The sequence below is a fragment of the Taudactylus pleione genome, unplaced genomic scaffold, assembly GCF_031769625.1.
Source record: "Taudactylus pleione unplaced genomic scaffold, aTauple2 ptg001314l, whole genome shotgun sequence".
In the NCBI taxonomy this organism is placed as follows: Eukaryota; Metazoa; Chordata; class Amphibia; order Anura; family Myobatrachidae; genus Taudactylus; species Taudactylus pleione.
The window spans coordinates 4,181,575-4,203,328 of NW_028285714.1; the positions used below are offsets into that span (position 1 = coordinate 4,181,575).

The following is a 21,754-nucleotide window of genomic DNA, read 5'->3' on the forward strand; positions in this document are numbered from 1 at the left end:
TGTGATAAGAAGCCCATAGGCTTCTATTGGGCAACGCCATCTGTAGATGGCATTGATTACAGGGTCCAAGCTCCGGAATGGACCACATTCTGGAGCTTGGTACATATGGGAATGTGGCCAAGACTCAGAAAACAGGGGTTCAGACTTAAGTATATCCTGCCCTTTGCCTGGAATATGAGTGCTATTACGAATTAACAGTGTTGTGGGCTATGACTGGCTGCAAGAATGTATTGTCGAAACTGGATAATTGGCTGAGACAAGAGCAGTTTAAAAACGCCATCTTGCTTCTGGCCGCAAGACGCCATCTTGGAAATGAGATCGCAAGATGCCATTTTGCGAATGGCCGCCTAAGCGCCATTTTAGATAAACATACACTTTAGTACATGTGCCGATATTACTATTAGCATCATGTGATTGCATCTTTCACCATTTCTCATACACACATTAATACGCACAATTGCGCTGTTAACTAGTCGCATATTAGCGAATGCATAAGACCCTGTATGAAAACGCTGAATATTAGCTCCATGCACACGCATCTGCCCCAAGTTAACTAGCGTCTTTACATCAAACCCCACATACTCACACATTACATATTCACATACAAGGTTCCATAAGATATAAGGTATAAGATTCGAGTATGCACATTTATTATCATTGCTAGGAAATAAAGGTTATTTTGTAACTAAGGTTTTATACGTGATAAGTAAGCCATGTTTGGTATTGTACTGATGTGTACTCTCTCAACAGTATTCCGGTAATATCGATGGAGAGATTGCAACATGCATTTTCAACTTATGGACCGCAGAGACTTCAAGCAACAAAATGTACATTATATGAACAACTGTTAGGATTTGCATGAGGTGGGAAACCAGAGACCACCAATTGTTAGAGGCTGGGCTGTGTCTATTTGAACCAACCTGTTAAATGCCTTGTAACATATGCCCTCTCCTTTAGGACCAATGGTATTAGCAACAAACTTCTCTATTGTGTTGTTTATTCCTGGGGGGTATAAATATGTGTGATCTGACCCTGGGTTGCTAGTCTCCATGCTGAATGCTGATTGATGAGGGGTTTCTTGCTGATGCCTACATCTGGACCAGAGAGTGCTGCGTATGTATAATTGTACTTGGGTCTGTATAATCTCTTTGTGCTAAGATTATATGAGGATCATAGCGTGTAACTGCTGTACTTTTACTTGAATAATACTTTGTGCTTTGGAACCACAGGTTCTAGGTCTGGAGTCTTTATTTACTGTATGACTGCATACGCAAATTAGCATCATCCGTAGAGGTTTATAAGCAGGATATTAGAAGGTATAGGCAGGGGTATATAGATGTTCAAAGGCAGTATCGTTAGTTGGGGGCTCGTAGTGAGGTCACTTACCCGCTCACACGGCACTTACGGTTATCGATTTCTCACCAAAGGGTGGAGTGGCCACATGCAGGGTTTACCTGCAACTTCTCGGTGCTGAGAGATCACTACCCATTTTTGTGTGAGCCAGGGACGCTGACTAGAATCCAGGGACAAGAGAGGAAAAAGTTTGTTTTCCTTTGTTGATAGAACCTAACATTTAAAGGGGTGCCACAGTATTGAACACGCGGCTGAGTCACAGTTTTGCACACAGTAAAGATGCACTTTTGTGTACGCAGCTAAAGGTTGTCATATGGTTGTGTGGTAGTCGCTACTGTGTATGCGACTGGTTGCACAATAGTACTTCCGGTCGTGCTGCCACGTATTTACACAAAGCCGTTGAGGTTTACATTCTTTTCAATTGTTGTCAATATCTGGGTTAACGTGTATTTTTCTGTGCAGGAAAAAAGTGAGTATTTGTTGGTAGGGGTAACTTGTTCCCTAAAGTTAGAGGTACCGTATGACCTTTAAGGGCTAAGTGCTAGCCGCTCGGTAAGCAGCTTACCTTTCTATACACAGTAGCAGGTGTACATGTTGTCTTTGTTGTAGAGAGGTGCGTGGAAGTAGCCGACTTAAACTTCCATAGGTGTGGAAGTTGCCTTCTTAAATCTTATACGGGTGTGTGGTGTAGCCTTCTTCAAATCTTCACAGGTTTGTGGGCGCTGCCGTTTAAATCGTCCACAGGTAAGTGAAAGTATCTTGACTATCTTTCACCAGTTTAAATCATTATTGAAAAACATGCTAATGGAAGCGCCGTTTGGATCGGCCCATCGTATTATGCATACTAAGTACGGTACTTATGCAATAAGGTATTGTGATGTATGGTTTAAAATGATGATGAAGAGTGTTAGACTGTTTCCCAGAATTGGTAGTTTTGATAAAGATGTATTAGATAATGTCCGGGATCACATCAGTCTGATGCGCTCCCGAGAGAAAAATGTCAAATATTATGAATGTTTAAAGTTGTGGCAGCATGAAGGGGATGCGTGGCTTAAAAATGCGCAAGCGACGCAAACTAGCGTTGTGAGGGCATTGCCAGAGAATACATCCGCGATGCTGAATTGCAATGCAGGCAAGCCACAAAATGGTGCGCACGTGCAGCAAGGTAGCATTGTGGAAGGTATTGCCAGCAGTTTACGCGCACCACCCCCACCTTATGTGGATGGAGGTGCAAGTACAGTTATCAAAAATACCCATAAAACTGTAACAAGCAATTTGTACCCTCTCTTAAGCAACTATAAAGAAAATGTTCATGATGTGGATGATGAGCCTATTGTAATGTCTGCCATTTCCCATGCTGTACAAATGATAGATGCTACACCACGACAATCACGAGTGGTGCCGCCATCTCCATTGGTAACAGCAAGGGAAGTGCTAACACCCTCTGCACCCATAGAGGAAGTTGTTAATACCATATGTAGCAGCAACAGATTAAACCCCCAGCCAGGTAACAAGGTCAAAGGTAGCAGCGCTACTGGTCTGCATCCCATTCGTACAATAACTGTTCCGAATGGAAATGCAGATGCGAACGGTGTAGTGCCCAAGAGGGAAGTGGTAATGCATTGTCCTTGGACAAGAGCAGAACTAAATTCCATCATAAATGATTTCCCCGATCCCAAAAAGGAACTAGCCAAATGTCAGAGATTTTTGAGGAATTTGGGTAGTTCTGATGAGCCAACTAATAAAGATTGGCGTGTGGTGTTAAGGGCCTGTCTACCACGCAATACCAAAGTGACAAAATTTATCACGGATTGTATATTGGATGGTGACATTCCCTTAACGGACCAAGTAAACCAAGGTAACATCTCCCGCATTATAACTCATTTGGGTATAAATTTTCCGGTAGTAGTTAACTGGAACAAAATTTTCATAATAAAGCAAAAGGAGAGTGAATCTGCAGAAGAGTATTGTGACCGGGGTCTGCATGCTATCACCCAGTACACTGGGATAGAAGATATTAAAGATAGTACTCACCACAGGGGAATGATAGTCACGGTACTCATGGACGGTCTTAAGGAAAACTTAAATACTTGGGTTCAGACCTCACAACCTGGCTGGAGGGGAGTCACAATAGAAACACTTATAGAATCTGCCATAGAACATGATAAGAACATCTCAAAGAAGAGAGAGACCCAGAGCGAAAAACTAATGGCTTACAGTATTCAAGATCTGGAAGAAATGACGGTAACATCACAGCCAACAGACACACTTGCATCTACACACACACCTACACCTGATCAGTTATATGCCCTCACTAATCCCATGCAACAGCAAACACAGCTCTATTCTACTAACCCTACACAACCATAGGTCCCACACTACTCACAAACTTCATATCCCCCACAATACCATTATCCTTCATATCCCTACCCATATCCACCACCTTTTCCCCATGCTCAAACCTCACAACAACCCATGTCTTCATCCAATCCACGAATATGTTTTAATTGTAACCAGCCAGGACATTTAAGTAGAACCTGCAGAGTAAAAAGGGTAGGAACCCCAAACCAGAGAGTACCTGGATATCCCCATAAGGGATATGCACAGAGACCAGCAAATATCCAGCAAGCACCATCTTCAATTGTGGCCGTTAATGCTTTATTGGAGAATGGTAGCCAACGCTACGGGTCATGTCATACCGGTAGTCTACAGATAGTCAGGTGAACGAGAAGTACTAGGGAAGAACCGGTCATGATGGTTGATGTAGCTGGTACTGAATATCCTTTTCTTGTAGACACAGGGGCAACCAGGTCAGTGATAAAATCTCCCGTTAATTTACAGGTGACCAACGAGACAGTACCAACAATGGGTGTAACAGGTAAAGTGCAGCATTATGCTTTAACAAAATCCACAGAGGTTACTATTGGGCCGTTGCATACCAGGCATTCTTTTCTTTTGGCTGCTGTGGATCCTACTAACCTGCTGGACAGAGACTTGTTATGAAAGATTGGATGTGTTATATATTGCACCCCTGATGGTGTATTTTTAGATATCCCTGGGATAGTTGCGCATGAGGTGCGGGATATGTTAGACACTCCCCAAAGGATAATGTATCACTCTACCACTTTAAATGAAAATCAATCCCAGGTAGATCAAATATTGTCCCAAATTCCAGATTCCCTTTGGACTAAGGATGGACAGGACACTGGATTAATGGCAAACCTAAGCCCCGTAATGGTAAATTTAAAAGGCAGTAGGCAAGCTCCAAAAATTCCCCAGTACCCACTAAAACAGGAGGTAGAATTAGGGGTTTTTCCAATAACTGAGCGATTATTGCAACAGGGAATTTTAGTTCGTACAGCTAGTGTAGCCAACAGTCCCATCTTTCCGGTGAAGAAGAGTGGTGGGAGGGGTTACAGGCTGGTACTACTACCTTAGAGGTGTTAATAAGGTAGTAGAGAGCCAATTCCCCGTAGTGCCAAATTCAGCTGTCATCCTGATGCAGATGCCACCAAATGCAACCCATTTCACTGTCATTGACCTCTGTTCTGCTTTCTTCTCTGTGCCTCTCCACCCTGACTGTCAGTATCTATTTGCGGTTTACATACAGAGGTGTGCAATATACATGGACACGGGTGCCCCAAGGTTTCATAGTCATCATTCCTGAACTTTTGTCCAGGAATGATGATGTTCGTCCATGCAAGATGACGTTTTGCCTCTTTCTGAGTTCCGTTTTTTTGGAGGGAAAAATCCGAACTCCACGTGCAAACTCGAACCTATCCGAGCCTGCACATCCCTAGTTTGAATGATACTAAACTTTTGTTGCTTCATCTCTCGCATACAGGACACAAGGTGGCTAAGGACAAACTACAGCCGTGCCAATCCAGAGTAAAATATTTGGGACACTGCCTAACCCAGGGGTTACGACATCATACAAATGATAGAATCCAGGCCATACAGAAAATGACACTGCCGCAGAATCAACAGTAAATTCGTACCTTCTTGGGAATGTGTGGATACTGTAGAATATGGATCCCAGGTTTTTCTATTTTGGCCTTGCCTTTGCAGGACTTAGTCTCTTCCTCAAAGCCCGATCGTGTCATACACACAGAGGAATCAGAGCAGGCTTTCCTTAATCTTAAGGATAGTCTGACCAAAGCACCTGCATTGGGAGTACCTGATTATGAAAAACTTTTTGATTTGTATTGTACAGAAGCCTGTGCTGCAGGTGTCCTAACACAAAAACATGGTGATGCCAGTAGACCCGTAGCATACTACAGTGCCCAATTGGACACTGTGGCAAGATCACTCCCCACCTGTTTGAGAAGTGTAGCAGCTACCGCTCTATTGGTGAGTAAAAGTGAGGACGTAGTATTGGGTCATGATATGATTGTCTATACTCCCCATGCTGTATCTGCTCTGCTGAACTCTGCTCAAACCAGACACGTCTCTTCAGCTAGGTTTACCAAATGGGAACTAGCTCTAATCGCACCTGTGAACATCACTGCTAAACGTTGCAGCACGCTGAATCCAGCAATGTATTTACCATATGTACAACATGATGTACAAAGAGTGGAAAAAGACGAGTTGCTGGCGGAGGGTGAGTTCAGCGGACATAATGATACACATGATTGTATGGAATATCTGAATCAGACCTTTACTGCTAGACCTGACATACACGACACACCTTTAGAGAATGTAGATGTGACTTTTTACACAGATGGGAGTTGTCATAGACAAACAGACACAGGTGAATTATGTACAGGTTATGCTGTTGTAAATGACACAGACATCATAGAAGCCAAACCTCTTGGTCCTCCTCACTCAGCGCAGGTGTCAGAGTTAGTAGCACTAACTAGAGCATGTGAACTGGCAGCAGGCAAATCTGCTAACATTTACACTGACTCTAGGTATGCGTTCGGGGTGGTGCACGTTTTCGGGGCTCTATGGCATCTGAGAAATTTAATGACAGCAGCAGGCACACCAGTTGCACATTCCCGACACATAAAACATCTTTTAGAAGCAATCCAACTGCCCAAAGCGGTGGCAGTAATCAAGTATAAAGCCCATACATGTGAGGATGACCTGGTGTCACTGGGCAACAACAGAGCCGATGAAGCTGTAAAATGGGCAGCAGGGTTAAAAACGTTTTCTCCCACTGAAAAATTATGTCTTTCCATAAAATTGATATGCTGAAATTAATTGAGATGCAAAATTTGTGTTCAATTTCAGGAAAAGTCCAGTTGGGCAAGAGTCCTCCGGGCTCTGGAAGAATGGACATGGTAAGCCAGTAGCCCCCAAGGCATATTACCCCAGCCTGGCTGAGGCAGCACATGGCTTGACTCATCTGGGTAAACAGGGTATGTGCAAGTTGGTGAGGGCATACTAGTGCACACCAGGTTTTTCTTAACAAGCAGAAAAGATAGCAATGTCCTGTCTGACCTGCATGAGGAAGAACATAGGGAAAGCAATCCCTACCGAACCGTCCCACATTCAACCGACTGATAGACCTTTCCAGGTGATACAAATTGATTTCATCCAATTACCACCCTGCAGGAATCTTAAGTATGTATTAGTGTGCACTGATGTATTTTCTAATTGGGTTGAGGCCTACCCAGCGGCCACTAATACCGCTGCATTTACTGCCAAGAAAATAGTTCAGGAATTTGTATGCAGATACGGTATCCCTAAAATCATCGAGAGTGACAAGGGTACTCATTTCACAGGTGATGTTTTTCAAAATATGTGTAAGCTAATGGGTATTAATAGCCGACTTCACACCCCCTACTGACCGCAAGCCAGTACAAAGGTAGAGAGGATGAACGTATAAGTGGCTCTCCCCAAGTTCCGAAGGTTTGTGTTACCTGGGAAGAGTAGTCCCAGAAGTTATGACCTTCACACATGTTGAAATGCTTGGTATACATAAAAACACACCGTCACCATATCTTCACACACAATATGAACACAGAGGCAAACGAAATATGATACCTAGCGATGTGCACAAAGCCACTCAGTTATTTAGTGAGACAACTGGCTTTCAACTTTTAGTCACATTGGATCCCACCAGGATCGCTCGGGGTACATTAAACTTTATATATATTCAGGAACTTGCTAAATTGATAGATAATATTACCAAGATGTACGATGACACATTCAGGTATACAGGGAGAGAATTGCAAGCGTACAAGAAAGAACTGGTGCAACACAGGCTAGTGTTAAATTATTTAACTGCTGTTACTGGAGGGTATTGCATAACATTGGCCACCCAATTTGGAGTAAAATGTTGCACCTATGTCACCAATGATACCAGCGACCCTAAGGAAGTGATAGACCGGAAGATGGATGAAATTCTAAAATGGGAATTTCATAAGAACCATAATGCTTCAGTGGATGAAGTAGGGGAGAAGATAGAAGGATGGGTTTCATGGCTGAACCCAGTGAAATGGTTCTCAGGTCCAGGGGAATGGGTCCAGGAAGTGATCGCCAGCATAGGCAAATTCTTAATCCTTATACTGATGGTCATCATAATAATTGGTATATGTGTCCGGTGTGTTCCTATTGTGTGGAAGTGTGGAAAATTTAAAAATAGAGTAAAACGAAAGAATGAAATTATGATGGTGGTCAGTATGAATACTGAGGTAAATACAGAACTGCATTACAACCCTGAACTAGGAAATACCATCATTTAATGTATTATATATTTAGACATGCATAGAATGTATTATTGAAATGTTATTTTAAAACACTTCAGATAATGTAAAGTCTCAAATTTCCCATTCAAGACTACCTTTATAGGACTGGTGTATCCCCACACCTTTCACATGATCTTCCAAGATCCGTGGTGTGCGTATAATAGTAGTTTTATGTCCCCACTCAGAGACACATTATTGATGGATTAAGAACCACCTTGTGCCATCCCATAGTAACACTAAATAGTATATAAATGTAAGCCTGAATTATATTTGAAAATCAAATTGTGATAGCATGTTGTTTGCTGTCAAAGGGTGGACTGTCGAAGCTGGATTATTGGCTGAGACAAGATAAGTTTAAAATTGAATCGCAGCGACGCCATCTTGCGACTGGCCGCAAGACGCCATCTTGGAAATGAGATCGCAAGACACCATTTTGCGAATGGCCGCCTAAGCGCCATTTTAGATAAACATACACTTTAGTTCATGTGGCGATATTACTATTAGCATTATGCGATTGCATCTTTCACCATTTCTCATACACACATTAATACACACAATTGCGCTGTTAACTAGTCGCGTATTAGCGAATGCATAAGACCCTGTATGAAAACGCTGAATATTAGCTCCATGCACATGCATCTGCCCCAAGTTAACTAGCGTCTTTACATCAAACCCCACATACTCACACATTACATATTCACATACAAGGTTCCATAAGATATAAGGTATAAGATTCGAGTATGCACATTTATTATCATTGCTAGGAAATAAAGTTTATTTCGTAACTAAGGTTTTATACGTGATAATTAAGCCATGTTTGGTATTGTACTGATGCGTACTCTCTCAACAGTATTCCGGTAATATTGATGGAGAGATCGCAACATGCATTTTCAATTTATGGACAGCTGAGACTTCAAGCAACACAATGTACATTATATGAACAACTGTTAGGATTTGCATGAGGTGGGAAACCAGAGACCACCAGTTGTTAGAGGCTGGGCTGTGTCTATTTGAACCAACCTGTTAAATGCCTTGTAACATATGCCCTCTCCTTTAGGACCAATGGTATTAGCAACAAACTTCTCTATTGTGTTGTTTATTCCTGGGGGGTATAAATATGTGTGCTCTGACCCTGGGTTGCTAGTCTTCATGCTGAATGCTGATTGACGAGGGGTTTCTTGCTGATGCCTACATCTGGACCAGAGAGTGCTGCGTATGTATAATTGTACTTGGGTCTGTATAATCTCTTTGTGCTAAGATTATATGAGGATCATAGCGTGTAACTGCTGTACTTTTACTTGAATAATACTTTGTGCTTTGGAACCACAGGTTCTAGGTCTGGAGTCTTTATTTACTGTATGACTGCGTACGCAAATTAGCGTCATCCTTAGAGGTTTATTGGCAAGATATTAGAAGGTATAGGCAGGGGTATATAGAGGTTCAAAGGCAGTATCGTTAGTATGTTACAATCGTGACACCTGCTGTGGTACAATGACTGTTCTTATGTTAGGGCAAAACAAACTGTATGATCCAATAAAAGATGTAGAAGCAGGTAGTGCACTGCGATCGACAGTACCTAATATCTAAAAACAATAAAAGTCCCAGCATTTAAGTTGGTAGAAATATTTATTTCTTGAATTGAGTATTTTACATGTTTGTTTTTAAACTTAACTTGGTGTACAGTAAAATTAATTTAATTCAGCTTTGATCTGAAATAAAGTCTATAAATGTGCTATGATGTAAATTCTGTATGGCTCCAACGTTCCAGAACAGTTTCACATAATTCAAACCACTGATGCAGTATAACAGTATAAATGCAACTAAAAGAAAGTATGGTGTGGAATTGTATAACCTGATCTTCAGGTAACATGGGGTATTAGTTTTCAGGGCATCATAAAAAAAAAATCTAAAAATGTCTATACCATACTTGCCGACAATCAGCTCCAGCCTTACGGGAGGGAGCTGATTGTCGGCTAACAGCAGGGGGCGGGGCAGGCCATTGACGTCACATTGGGGGCGGGGCCGGCCATTGACATCACATTGGAGGCGGAGACGCAGAATTGCCTCATCGTGGCCCCACCCCCTCTTCACAATGCCATTATTTTTGGCATTGTGAAGCAGGGGGCGGGGCCATGATGACACGATTCAGCGCAAATCATGTCACCGGCCACCCCGCTGCGGACTAGTTTTTTATGGGGGGAGGTCGGGAGGGTCGAAGGCTTCCGGGAGGCTTGCCTGCCTTTCCGGGGGGCAGGGAGTGGCACCCGAAAATCGTGAGGCTCTCGGCCAAATCGGGAGAATAGGCAAGCCTGGTCTATACAGTACTCAAACTTGCCAGAAATTTTTTTTTTTTTACAGTTTTCTTAAACATTTTACTTTTCTACTCCTCCCTTCATTGTCCTGGTGCAAATTAGAACAACGAGGCTGTGTTTAGGCATGCCTAAAATTTCTGAGCCTTCCCTGCTCTGAAATGATTCCTTAAATTAAAACTGTCCCACCTAAATCGAAACAGTAGTGATGGCGTTAATCTAAATCTTTTTGTTTAGTAATATCTAATGCTGCAGACACACGTAATGATTTTCTGTCCAACCATCCAACTAGTTGATTGTTTGGAATGAAAATCTGGTAAGGTATGAAAGCAAATGACAATCAGCAATTTGCTCCCAAATGCCAGAAAATGGGCAAAAACTGTTGTTTGAACAAATTGTTTAGATCAAACATTTAACATACTTGACTGACGACCATTTTCATCTGTTTTCTGGCATTTAGGAGCAAATTGTTGATCATCATTTACTCCCATACATTACCAGATTTTCATTCCAACCAATCAATTAGTTGGATGGTTGGACAGAAAATCTTTACATGTGTACCCAGCCTCACACTATGCAAGCAACATTTTGTGACTCAACTTTATTTTCTATTATTTGTAGTAAAATAGTTTTCCTGTAAAGAAATGTCTGCCATAAGCTTAATGCAGCAAAAAAATGCTTGTCTTTATTCTTAATGTGTATTCTTAATGTGTTTGCCCCTGAAAAGCTATAAAAAAACGCATTTTAATTCACCAACTCAAAAGGATAAGCTATAAGTGTAGAGCAGTTCAAAACCTTATCTTGTTTTCAGTACTGCATCTCTCCAATTTTATTTCAAGGAAGTGTGTTGTTGCCATGACAACCTAAAATGCAGCCACAGTGCAATGTTAAGTGTGAACAAAGGTGTGAGCTTATATCAGCTGCTAAAGCTCCAGGGCCCAAGCATTCACTAAGAACGCACAGAGACAGATGCTATTTTCTTGCCCAGTAAAAGCTGAATATTTTATTACCAATTCACTATAAAAGAAATTAGAAGGAAGAAAGAAAAGACCAAGTGTTATTTATGGTATTATTTAATGTTTTATACCTCATGAAACTATTTTCTTATTGCTATAAGTCTAGTCTTTTTTATATAATGTTATATGTAGAGTGTGCTGTATCATTTTGAGTAGTGACAGGTGTTACATATAGTTGTAGCATATAGTTTTCATGGCTGGCAGGGAAAAAAAAAAAACATTGGTAAATCAAGCTCAACCAGACATAAATTTTATTTTGAGTAAGAATATTTTAGAAACTAGAGCCTCACTTTATTTTTTAGAGATAGCCAATACAGCTGGAACTCAGGATAGTGGGAGTCTATGGGAAAATCTATCAAAGTGCCATTTTGGAGATTTAATGTGCATTTTTGAAGATGTGAAGTTAATTAAGCAAACCTGCTCAGAAAATCACATGCCAAATATGCCGTTTTTTAGAACAATTTCTTACCGACAATATAGCTTAAAATTAATATAGTTTTAGCTAACTTTTCTGTCATAATAAGAAAAAATATATAAAAAATGGGGGAAATTAACCCTTTACATCATTGCAAAACCAATGCTCATTGGTCAATCCTCTAGTTGATAAACAATAATCACTGTTGCAAATAGGATAAAGCTCCTTTGCGGAACACCAGCGTCGGTCTGCGACGCACCCTGCTACCACTCACTATGACCTAATCTGAAAGTGATTTCTCCGTTGCTTCCTAACAATACTCGAGAGGGTCTATCAATAACTATATGAGAAGCATGGAAATCAGAACTCACGCTGTGTAACTGGGGGATTAAAATCCATCCTGTATAACATCAGTGCTATTTTCAGAATAATAAGTTTAATATATGACTGTTTATAATTTTGGACAATTTTTGGACAATTGGAATAACACTGGAGGGATATTGAACATCTCATGTATACACATATAGGATTATTGGTTGCGATTACCATAATTACATAAGCAATTGTAAAGCATTACCTACCAACTATTGACTATACTCATCTGCGCAAAAACAGATTCTAAATGGCCTGGTGAAAACCATAGCACCCACTTATGGTTAGCACTTATAGTTACTAATTATAGTGGATGGGATGTGTCTGTATGTGTGCTGAGGAAAATTACGGCAAAAATAATTCCTCTTTTCTGCTAATTAGAGTTTAACAATCAGTTATTTAGGCCCGCATTGCACTTTGGAGATATCCTGATTGGAGGGATATACATTATCCCTGAAGAGGAAAAAAGTAAATATACTATCAAGGTTAAGTGCTATATAATATAATAGCCTTGATTAAACACATGATTATGTGGAAGAGTAGGGGCATTGCATATATTTTAATTCACTGAATTCGTTACTTTTTCACCTTCTATTCATTTTAATTTTCGCTGTTCAGTTTGAATTATGGAAAATATTAATTAAAGTAATTAAATTATAAAAGTTATATTTTAGATATCTATTCTAAGTGCTCCACTCTAGGCATTTCATTTCTTTTCTCTGTTTTTCTCGTATAATATTTATTGCCTGTGGTAGAACCCCCCAATAGACTATAATAATTTTCGGGGGTTACCATTGTCCCCTATTGAGGGGTACAATGTTTTTCTAGTGCGACTGGTCAACCCGTATCTATGTGCAAATAAGAATGGAACATATTTCAAAAGGGTCACTTTTGTTACATAGATCTAAAAGCTGATTAAGAGAGGGATACCATATTGCAACATTTGCATCTCATGGAATACACACTTGAAACGCCATCTAAGCGCTGTTTGTAAGCTCATTTATATACAATATTCAGTTTGGTGAACTTATGTTCATCTACTTTTCTAGTGACAATCAAATATATTATTTTTAGGGTTTTTAAAAATTATTTCAAATCTTATATATTTAATTATGCTGCACTTCGAGGACTATTTCAAACACAACACACACTACACAGAAGAATTCATTGTCTATCGTCATCCCAGACTTATTCACAGACTGTGAAATTTAAAATACAGTGCAGAAGTTGTTTGTTGGAAAAGCAAATGTCTAACTAGAAGGTTGTATCAATGCAATTTCATGCATCTATGAAACAGCATGAAAAGCTAGAAAAAAATAAAATTACACAACTCATCTCTGCTCAGTAAAAAATTAATATGACTAATGTTGCAAACAGTTTTACTAAGAGACTACAAGCATACTAATGCCTAAAATGATATGGAGTTCTATTCACTGAGTAGCAGGGACACACTTATCGTGCCATTAACATGTTCTGAACTACTGATACTTGCATAAAAAAATATAACAAAAAGCTCCATTTATTAATCAATTGTATATTTTGCCATATACAATTGGTCAGAAAAGGGCTATTCCTGTCTACATAAAACAGCTAAATATTTATCTTTTTCCTTTTTTACATAATTGTTTTAAAGATATTTAGTTGATAAACAGATATGTACCCTTCTGAAAAATGTAGAATATTACTAAAAGATTACGGTTATCCAACTAACTTTAGCTAACTTTATATTTAAAGAAGTTAATGTTCACTCCAGATCATTTCAAGATAAATATATTTATCAAAAAGTCTTAAAGGGAAATCAGTGTGTTTAAAAACTTAACATTTTTGAGAAATGCTTATAAACATAAAACATTTGCTAGGTGGTAAGGGGCAGGGTTTAAGACTAACAAGGTCAGTATCAATAAGACTCATTAAGACAGTCATTAGATAGTTAACCAAATGTAACCATTTTTTTATTCATGCTTTGGTGCATTGGCCTATCAGGGGTTATATAAAAACATTACAGCACTTCATTGGTTTAAACTTAGGCATATAAACACAACAGCAGTAAATTTGTGTTCTTTATGTGGAAATAGTCAATACAGTATGTTGACAGTCAATATGTCGAAGGAAGAATGCCAACACATTTGCAAAGTTGGTTAAAACATTTTAATTGTGTTGGCATTATAACTTTAAACATGGTTGTATGTATAGCATCATGTTTAAAGTAATAATGCTGATATGGTTAAAATACTTTAAGTAACATTACAATACAACCATGTCAGAATTATGCCATCTGTATGTATTGACATATTGTCTGTCGAAAAAACATTTATTCTATCTAGGCATGTGTGCCCTAATATCTCTAATGTAGTTATTCTAATATGTTGTTGGAATATTGTAGACAGGTTTCTGAAATATTATGTTTTACAGGTCTGTCCTTATTGCACCACTAGATTCCAAAATGTGTTGCTCTTATCACTGGATAAGAACTTAGTGGGATTGGTTGTCATGTGGATGCTTTATTCAGGTGACCTGCTTTGATTTGTGGAGGTTATCTGTTCAGGAGGATAAAGTCTGAGGGGGTGATTCAGACCCGGACGATAAGCTGCGCTCTATCACAGCCGTCAGAAGCCGGGTATGCAATTTCCGTGATCGCACTGTCTGGCTTAAGGACGCCCTCTATGTTTTAGAGAGAGATGGCAGAGTGAGCACACACCGGTGTAATGATGCCCACTTTTCTTTCTTAGCACACGTCATCTCCAGGTAGTGTATGTAATATCAGTAACATCGAGAGCCATCGGAGCTGCACGCAACGCACTCAGCGCTTGAGGTAGAGCCTACCCAGCTGCAAGCAATGCAATCACGGCAGGCAGAAATACAACCAAGTGACGTGTACAATGACGCCTCCATGCTAATTATGGACGCCCATTGAACTTCATTTTGACACCCAGACACGCCTGTGTTTGCACCACCACTCGCCCGTTCACAAGCACCTTCCCCTGTTACCACCCACAAACGGCACTATCTGTCACTCAAAGTAGTGCTCAGTCTGTGTACAAAGAGTGCACAATTCCCGTTCGCAATGACTGGCTTGCGCACGTGCACTACGACTTGTATGCATGCGCAGATGGGCAACAATCGCCCATAGCGAGCGTTCACGGCTTAGCGTCCGGGTCTGAATCAGGCCCAGAATGCCTCCAACTGATGGTAATGTGGCATTATCCTTGGCATGAGGAAGCATACTCTAATGTTGGGTTCACACTGGGTGATATATCAGCTGTTCTATCGAACAGCCGATATATCACGAGTGCACGGTGGGTATGTACCCCTGATATGTCTGTGTACAACTCAGTTCACAGACACATTGCATCGGCTGTGCAGCACAGCCGATGGCTGATATATCTGCAGATATATCAGCGCATCTGGCTCTGTGTACAGGCGGTCCGCAGGGAATGACATCACAGCTGGGTGGGCAAATTCAAATGCCTGCCCAGCTGTGACATCAGAACAACATGTCGATCGGCTGATCAGTAAGTGTGTATACTGTACTGAGTCGGCCACTTGGTCAGCGCGACGGACGGTCAACCATCAAATGGACCTACTGTGTATCTAGCTTAAAGTAGACGGATGTGCACAACCCCTTCAGGGAGATATTCACTCTGCTGCTGCACTTGTATTGTAAGTTACTGTAACTTGAAAACATGTAGTGCCATCAGTTTAGGACTCACACTGCGTAGCAGGTTCAGTTGTTACAATTCAAAGTAGCCTACTAGATTGGGAGTACAATGAAATATTTACAGAAAGATCAAAGTGTAAACTCAGGGGTAGGCAACAGGCAGTCACAAGTATTAAAGTACTGTGGCCAGATGGAGCAAAGTTTGAGGCATTTGATATGTATATTGTTTTTCATTCTTGAATTTTTTTCTTGTTTAATACCTACAGAGTATTTGCAGTGGTGTGTGTATATAGTAAAGGGAATAACAGGGTGCATGCACTGGGTTAATCCTATTTGTGGGGTCCCAGCAGCATGCAGGTAACTGTACACTTACACTCCCAGTATTGGATGGATAAATTGTCTGTACAGGAATACACTATTGGTTGCATATGATCCCGGAGCTGCACAATAGTGCTGTGTTATTGTTGTGTCTGTGATTGAGGAAAATGAGAGAGAGCAGTGATGTCCGCATACTGAGGCCAAATCAGCAAAAGCAAAGACCCCTTAGGCTTACTCATCTATGTCATCAGGTACAGTAATGTGGTGTGGCGGGTTACTCCAGCTGCCCCTTAGGTGGCAACATTCAGCGATTTTTAGATGCAACAGGCTGATCAACTAGCATTGAAATAGCAAAAGAGCCAAACATAACTGCGATAGCATCGCATCTTTGTGTGTGTAGATTTTCAGAGTTGTGTGAACAGATATCTGTAGACTGCTTATGTACCATTCACTAAGGGGACATCATTCTGACAATTGCGTTTTTTCCTTGAAAACAGCCACTCTGTTGGGAAGATTTGTTTTCTTTACTGCAGCGCCATCTAACTGTCCAATACTAATTGGAAAGTCAGCTGTAGCTGTTATATGCAATTAGGGGCCTGTGGCCAAGTGTAACATCATAAAAAGCAGTGCTCACTGGAGCAGTCCTAGCCTATTTTTATAATTATCCCAGTCGGAAAAAGGCCTATTCAAAGCAAAGCAAATACAATAAAACACGCTAAGTGGACAACAGCCTTCAGTCCAGCTTTAAATGTGAAACATTATTTTGTAATAAGATAGTCAAATTTACCTGTATTAAATATGTGATGCTTCCACCAGACCCTGTGTCTCTGTCCACTGCCTCTACCTGAAAAATACTGCTTCCAGGAGGAGTGCTCTGAAAAATACAAAACATTTAGGTTTTCATACTATATGTTATACCCCTTTTACACCAAAGTCCCCGGGTCTGACCTGGGATTTGGAACATGTTTCCAACCCAGATCAGACCCAGGACAACCCCTTTTACACTGTGGCACCTACCTGGGCTATGCCCGAGTCGGCACCATTCACACCTGACCCAGGTCAGCACTGACCCGGCTGTCCAGCGAAGGTGACCAGCACTTTTCCCCTCCCCCTCTGCGACTTACTTACCTTATCCTGCAGCGGTCCAGAGGCAGGGAGAGCAGGTGGGGTGCTTTGCTCGTGCCGGTCGGCCAGGTGCTGCTTGCAGTGGCCGCTTGGAGATGATGTCATCTCCAAGCGCCACTGAAGCCGGCCAATCAGGTGGCATGCAGTGCTACCCGGGTCATTGTGAGCTGGGCCGCGCTGTTTACATTGCAGGGTGACAGGGGAACAACCCGTGCTCAACCCTGCAATCAAGCAGGGTCGGATCCCTGGGTCACTGGACCCGGGTTGATCCGTTTACACTGACTAAAATCCCGGGGTCATGCGCGTTCACGTGCATCAACCCGGGATATTTCAGTCAGTGTAAAAGGGGTATTATCTATGTATTCATTCCTGTGGTTTCTAACAGCATTATGCAATAATGGATTAATGGACTTGTGGCAATACAGAAAAGGACCTCTTTTACTGCAACTTCAATCTTCTATGGCATGTTTTATTACAAGTGAAGAAGAATGTTGTCCCAAATTAAAAAAAAAAAACATTTACCTCGGGTACGTTTACAATATAAGGCGTATTCAGGAACTCTGGGCTCTCATCGTTGGCATCTGTTACTAGAACTCGGACTCTCTCGGAAACCTGTAATTGGAATAGAAACATTAAGCAGGATATTTACACTAAAACCCTTCATTTGTTTTTGAAAACTTTGGGAGTGATTCAATTCAGCCTGATGCTGTATAGCCCCAGGAAGGAGTTCCCTGTGCTATTCAATTGATAGCGCTGTTAATTCCGACTAGAACCACTTAAGTTGGAGAATGCTGGTTACTGCGCCTTATGCCAGTTGTTTAGTTATGCTAACCGGCATTCTCCAACTGAAGTACCTGCAGCGATGGTGTTAGCACCACGATATTGCTGGAAAACAGCATCATAACCGACACTAAGTTGGATTTCTGCTTGCACATCAGGATGATGTGAGCAGAAATCCTCTAGTCGGTCTAAACAGCGCAGGCAATTGAATCGCTCCTGGATCTCCTTTCTGGGTATAATCAGCATCACGCTGAATTGAATAGCCCCCATTCACACAAAAAGCTTAATGTTAGAGTTGTGCATTTATTATATATATATTATATTGTAACTCCATTGCACAGTTAATAGAACACTGTAAAGTACATACAGTATTTGGTAGGGCCATATCATGTATCTCCCCGGTGATCACAACAGAAGAAGTTAACATGTATGCATTGAGAAACTTTGGGCCTCTCACTTGAGGTAGCCTGGAGTGTCATGCTTGTTGCTGATTTTCAGTGATTGTTTAGGGTTAGACAGAAGATAGAAGTCTTGTGTGCATGGGCCTGATTTAGAGGTAGATGCAGTAGGGCTCGCAGTGCAAATACCTCTGAATTAGAGATGAGTGGTCAGGTTTTCCGAGAAATCTAACACACCCAAACTTAGAGGTTAAATTGAGTCCCAGTTCAGAATCACTTTGGGGTTCCGAGTAGAACAGAGTCCTGACTCGGGTCTTCTTACAATTCAGAACTCGAATTTCTAAAATGGGATCTTGCGCATTTTGAATTACATTTAAGTTCTGCCCTTGTGATTTCAGGTGCTGTGAGGAAGTCAAAATTGACTGGAAAGGAATGTTATGGATGTTAAATAATACCAATAGAACAAAAACAGATCCACATTAAATGATTTTAACTGTTTTTATAAATTTTTAAAGAAATCCAAAACCGAATCTGAACCAAAACACTTGATGGTGGTTTGGCAAAACCAAAACAAGTTGATGATTTACAGTAAAACCAAAACATGGGGTTTGCACACATCTCTACTATAAATCTGGATCAGGTCCCATAGTTCGCTGTATGATAGATGTCTGCTTTCTTCGCAAACTTTTGCTTGTGGTGCATCATAGTGAGAGCCAAGTCAGCAACCAACCTACTGTTAGGTTCTGAATTTGTTGTGGACCCGGGGTGGTGATAGAAGCAGACACAGGAGCAGACTTATATGAAAAAGTGGGGTTTTTAATAAGGGACTGAGAAGACATGGGAGTGGCAAACAAAAGTCCAGGTATAGCACTAAAGTGCACTTGATAACTGTTGTGAGGGTTAATGAACAAATGTCCAGGTAGTGACAGGCAGAACAGTCCAGTATAGGTATGGTGAGCTAAAACAGAATGCAGGCTTGATGAGCTGTAAGTGAATGCAGGTTTGGTGAGCTGTAGCTGATGCAGACAGAGGTAGTGAAGTCCAGCTGGGAATGAAATGGAACAAGGTGCAGGGAAACAGCAGGTTCAGGTAATCAGGCAGGTAGAAAGGTATATGGAGGAGGTAGGGGATTCCAGCAGGGTTTGTAGCAGGTTAGGAAAAGCAGGCTTAGGCAATAAATCCAATAGACAGGTTTAAGCACAGGAACACTCTCTCTCAGCTCTCGCAGAGAAACACGTTGCACTGGCAATGCAAGGGAGCTCTGAACTCCCTTAAATCCCCAGTGCTCAGCCGTGACTGGTCAGAGAGGAGCATGTGACACACCAGGATAGGGCAACTAGGTAACATGTCCAGAGGCAAGATGGCGGCGCCATGCCAGAACGGAACGGAAGCACCACCAGGCCTAACCAGACCAGAGTGACAGTATGCCCCCACAGAACCACGCAAGCCAATGCTCTTTGCCAGGCACCACCGCCACTGCCAGACACCCCTCACCATAGAATCCTCACAGGTATTACCCGTCGACTACCATGCCGAGAGACCCTGGTCATGACAGTACCCCCCCCTTTATGGGTGGCCTCAGGACACCTTCTAGGCTTTTCAGGATGAGCCAAGTGGACTTTGTTGACAGTACTGGAAACATGGATATCCTCAGCTTTGACCCGACAGAAACAGGAACTAGAAACTGAAAACCCCTCCTGGGGTACGAGACTTGAGGCCCCTTCCTGTGGTGCTAGATCTGAAATCCCCTCCTGGGGAACAAAACTTGAAACATCCTCTCGCGGTATGGGACTGAAAACCCCATCCTGGGGCTGGACACTCAGAATTCCCTTAAGGGGCTGAGGCTCTGGAGACCTCCTTTGATGTTGAGACCTTAGAGACATCCTCTGGGTTTGAGGCTTTGGAGGCACCCTTCCTGGGGCTACAAAGGACTTCCCAACAGGTGGTTGTAGTTGTATAGCTGTCAAAACTTTTGCACCAAGCATGGGTGTATTCCGTAGTGTTTCTAGACCACTATCAGGGGATGATGACCGTGACAAGGCGTCGGTCTTCGGAAGGCAAGACACTTGACATTCCTCACTCCATGACTGAACCTGCATAGTGTTCCAATCAATTCTGGGGTTGTGCTTACACAGCCACGGGTATCCGAGTACAACTTCATGGGAAGTCTTGGGTATAATGAAAAAACTGATATGTTCAACATGGAGGGTTCCAACACGAACTAAAACAGGTTGATTTCTCTTAGACACAGTTCCATTACAAAGAGATTTACCATCAATAGAGGTCCAGGAGACAGAATGATCCAAGGTGCTGCAGGGAATTTGTAATTTATCTGCCAACCGAGACGACATGAAATTCCACGCTGCCCCGGAATCCAAAAGGGCATACACAAACACAGGACTAGAATTAATGTCTAAGGCTATGGACAACACAGAGTCAATATGTTTAGAGGACTGAAGAATTGCTCCTAGCTGAGTGCACCCAGAATTAGCTAGAAACATGACGCTCCCTGGCTTGCGGGTACAGGAAGCCACCAGGTGGCCCGAGTGTCCACAGTATAGACAAAGGTTTTCTTTAAAGTGTCTCTGTCATTCTTCGTTAGAGAGACGGGTATGATTTACCTGCATGGGTTCTTCCTCGGAAAGGGAGGGAGTGGGACGGGTAGGGGAAGGGAAACGCTTAGCTCTGTGTTTTTCATCTTTGCGCTCTCTAAAGCATATATCAACTTTATTACAAAGGGAAATGAGATCACTAAGACTAGAGGGTAATTCGCGAGTCACTAGATCATCCTTTAAACGATCAGATAGACCTTGCCAAAAGGCCAATGTCAAGGCTTCTTCATTCCACTTGAGTTCAGATGCCAAAGTCTGAAACTGAATGACGTACTGGCTGACAGGACGGGTCCCTTGTTTTAACTTCATAATACTGGAGGAAGCAGAGGAAGTTCTTCCAGGCTCGTCGAAAATCCTCCTGAATGTTGCTAGGAACTCTGGGTAATTGTCCAGAAGTGGATCTGAATGCTCCCAGAGCGGAGAAACCCATTCTAGGGCAGAGCCGGATAACAAGGACACAATGTAAGCCACTTTGGTTCTAGGAGCAGGAAAGTTAGAGGGTTGCAAAGTAAAGTGCACATCGCACTGATTGAGAAATCCACAACACAGTTTTGGAGTACCATCAAACTTATCAGGTGTGGGAAGATGCAAACGAGGAGTAGATACAGATGAAGAAATCACAGGAGTGGGGACAGGAGTAGCTGAAAGCACACTAGGAGCCGTTGAAGTAGCTTGTACAGTATCCAGATGGCGTGCAATGTCTTGC

At 41.8% G+C, this 21,754-nt stretch overlaps 1 protein-coding gene across 1 annotated transcript in view; it reads right to left on the reverse strand.

Annotated features, from left to right (window-relative positions):
* Positions 1 to 21,754, reverse strand: part of CDHR1 (cadherin related family member 1) — a 205,878-nt gene that overhangs the window by 125,228 nt on the left and 58,896 nt on the right. Inside the window, exons 5-6 of the mRNA XM_088463117.1 lie at positions 17,781 to 17,870; positions 16,921 to 17,007 (exon numbers count right to left, since the gene is read on the reverse strand). Coding sequence (XP_088319243.1) covers positions 16,921 to 17,007; positions 17,781 to 17,870 — 177 coding nt within the window. The remainder of the gene's footprint in view (positions 1 to 16,920; positions 17,008 to 17,780; positions 17,871 to 21,754) is intronic.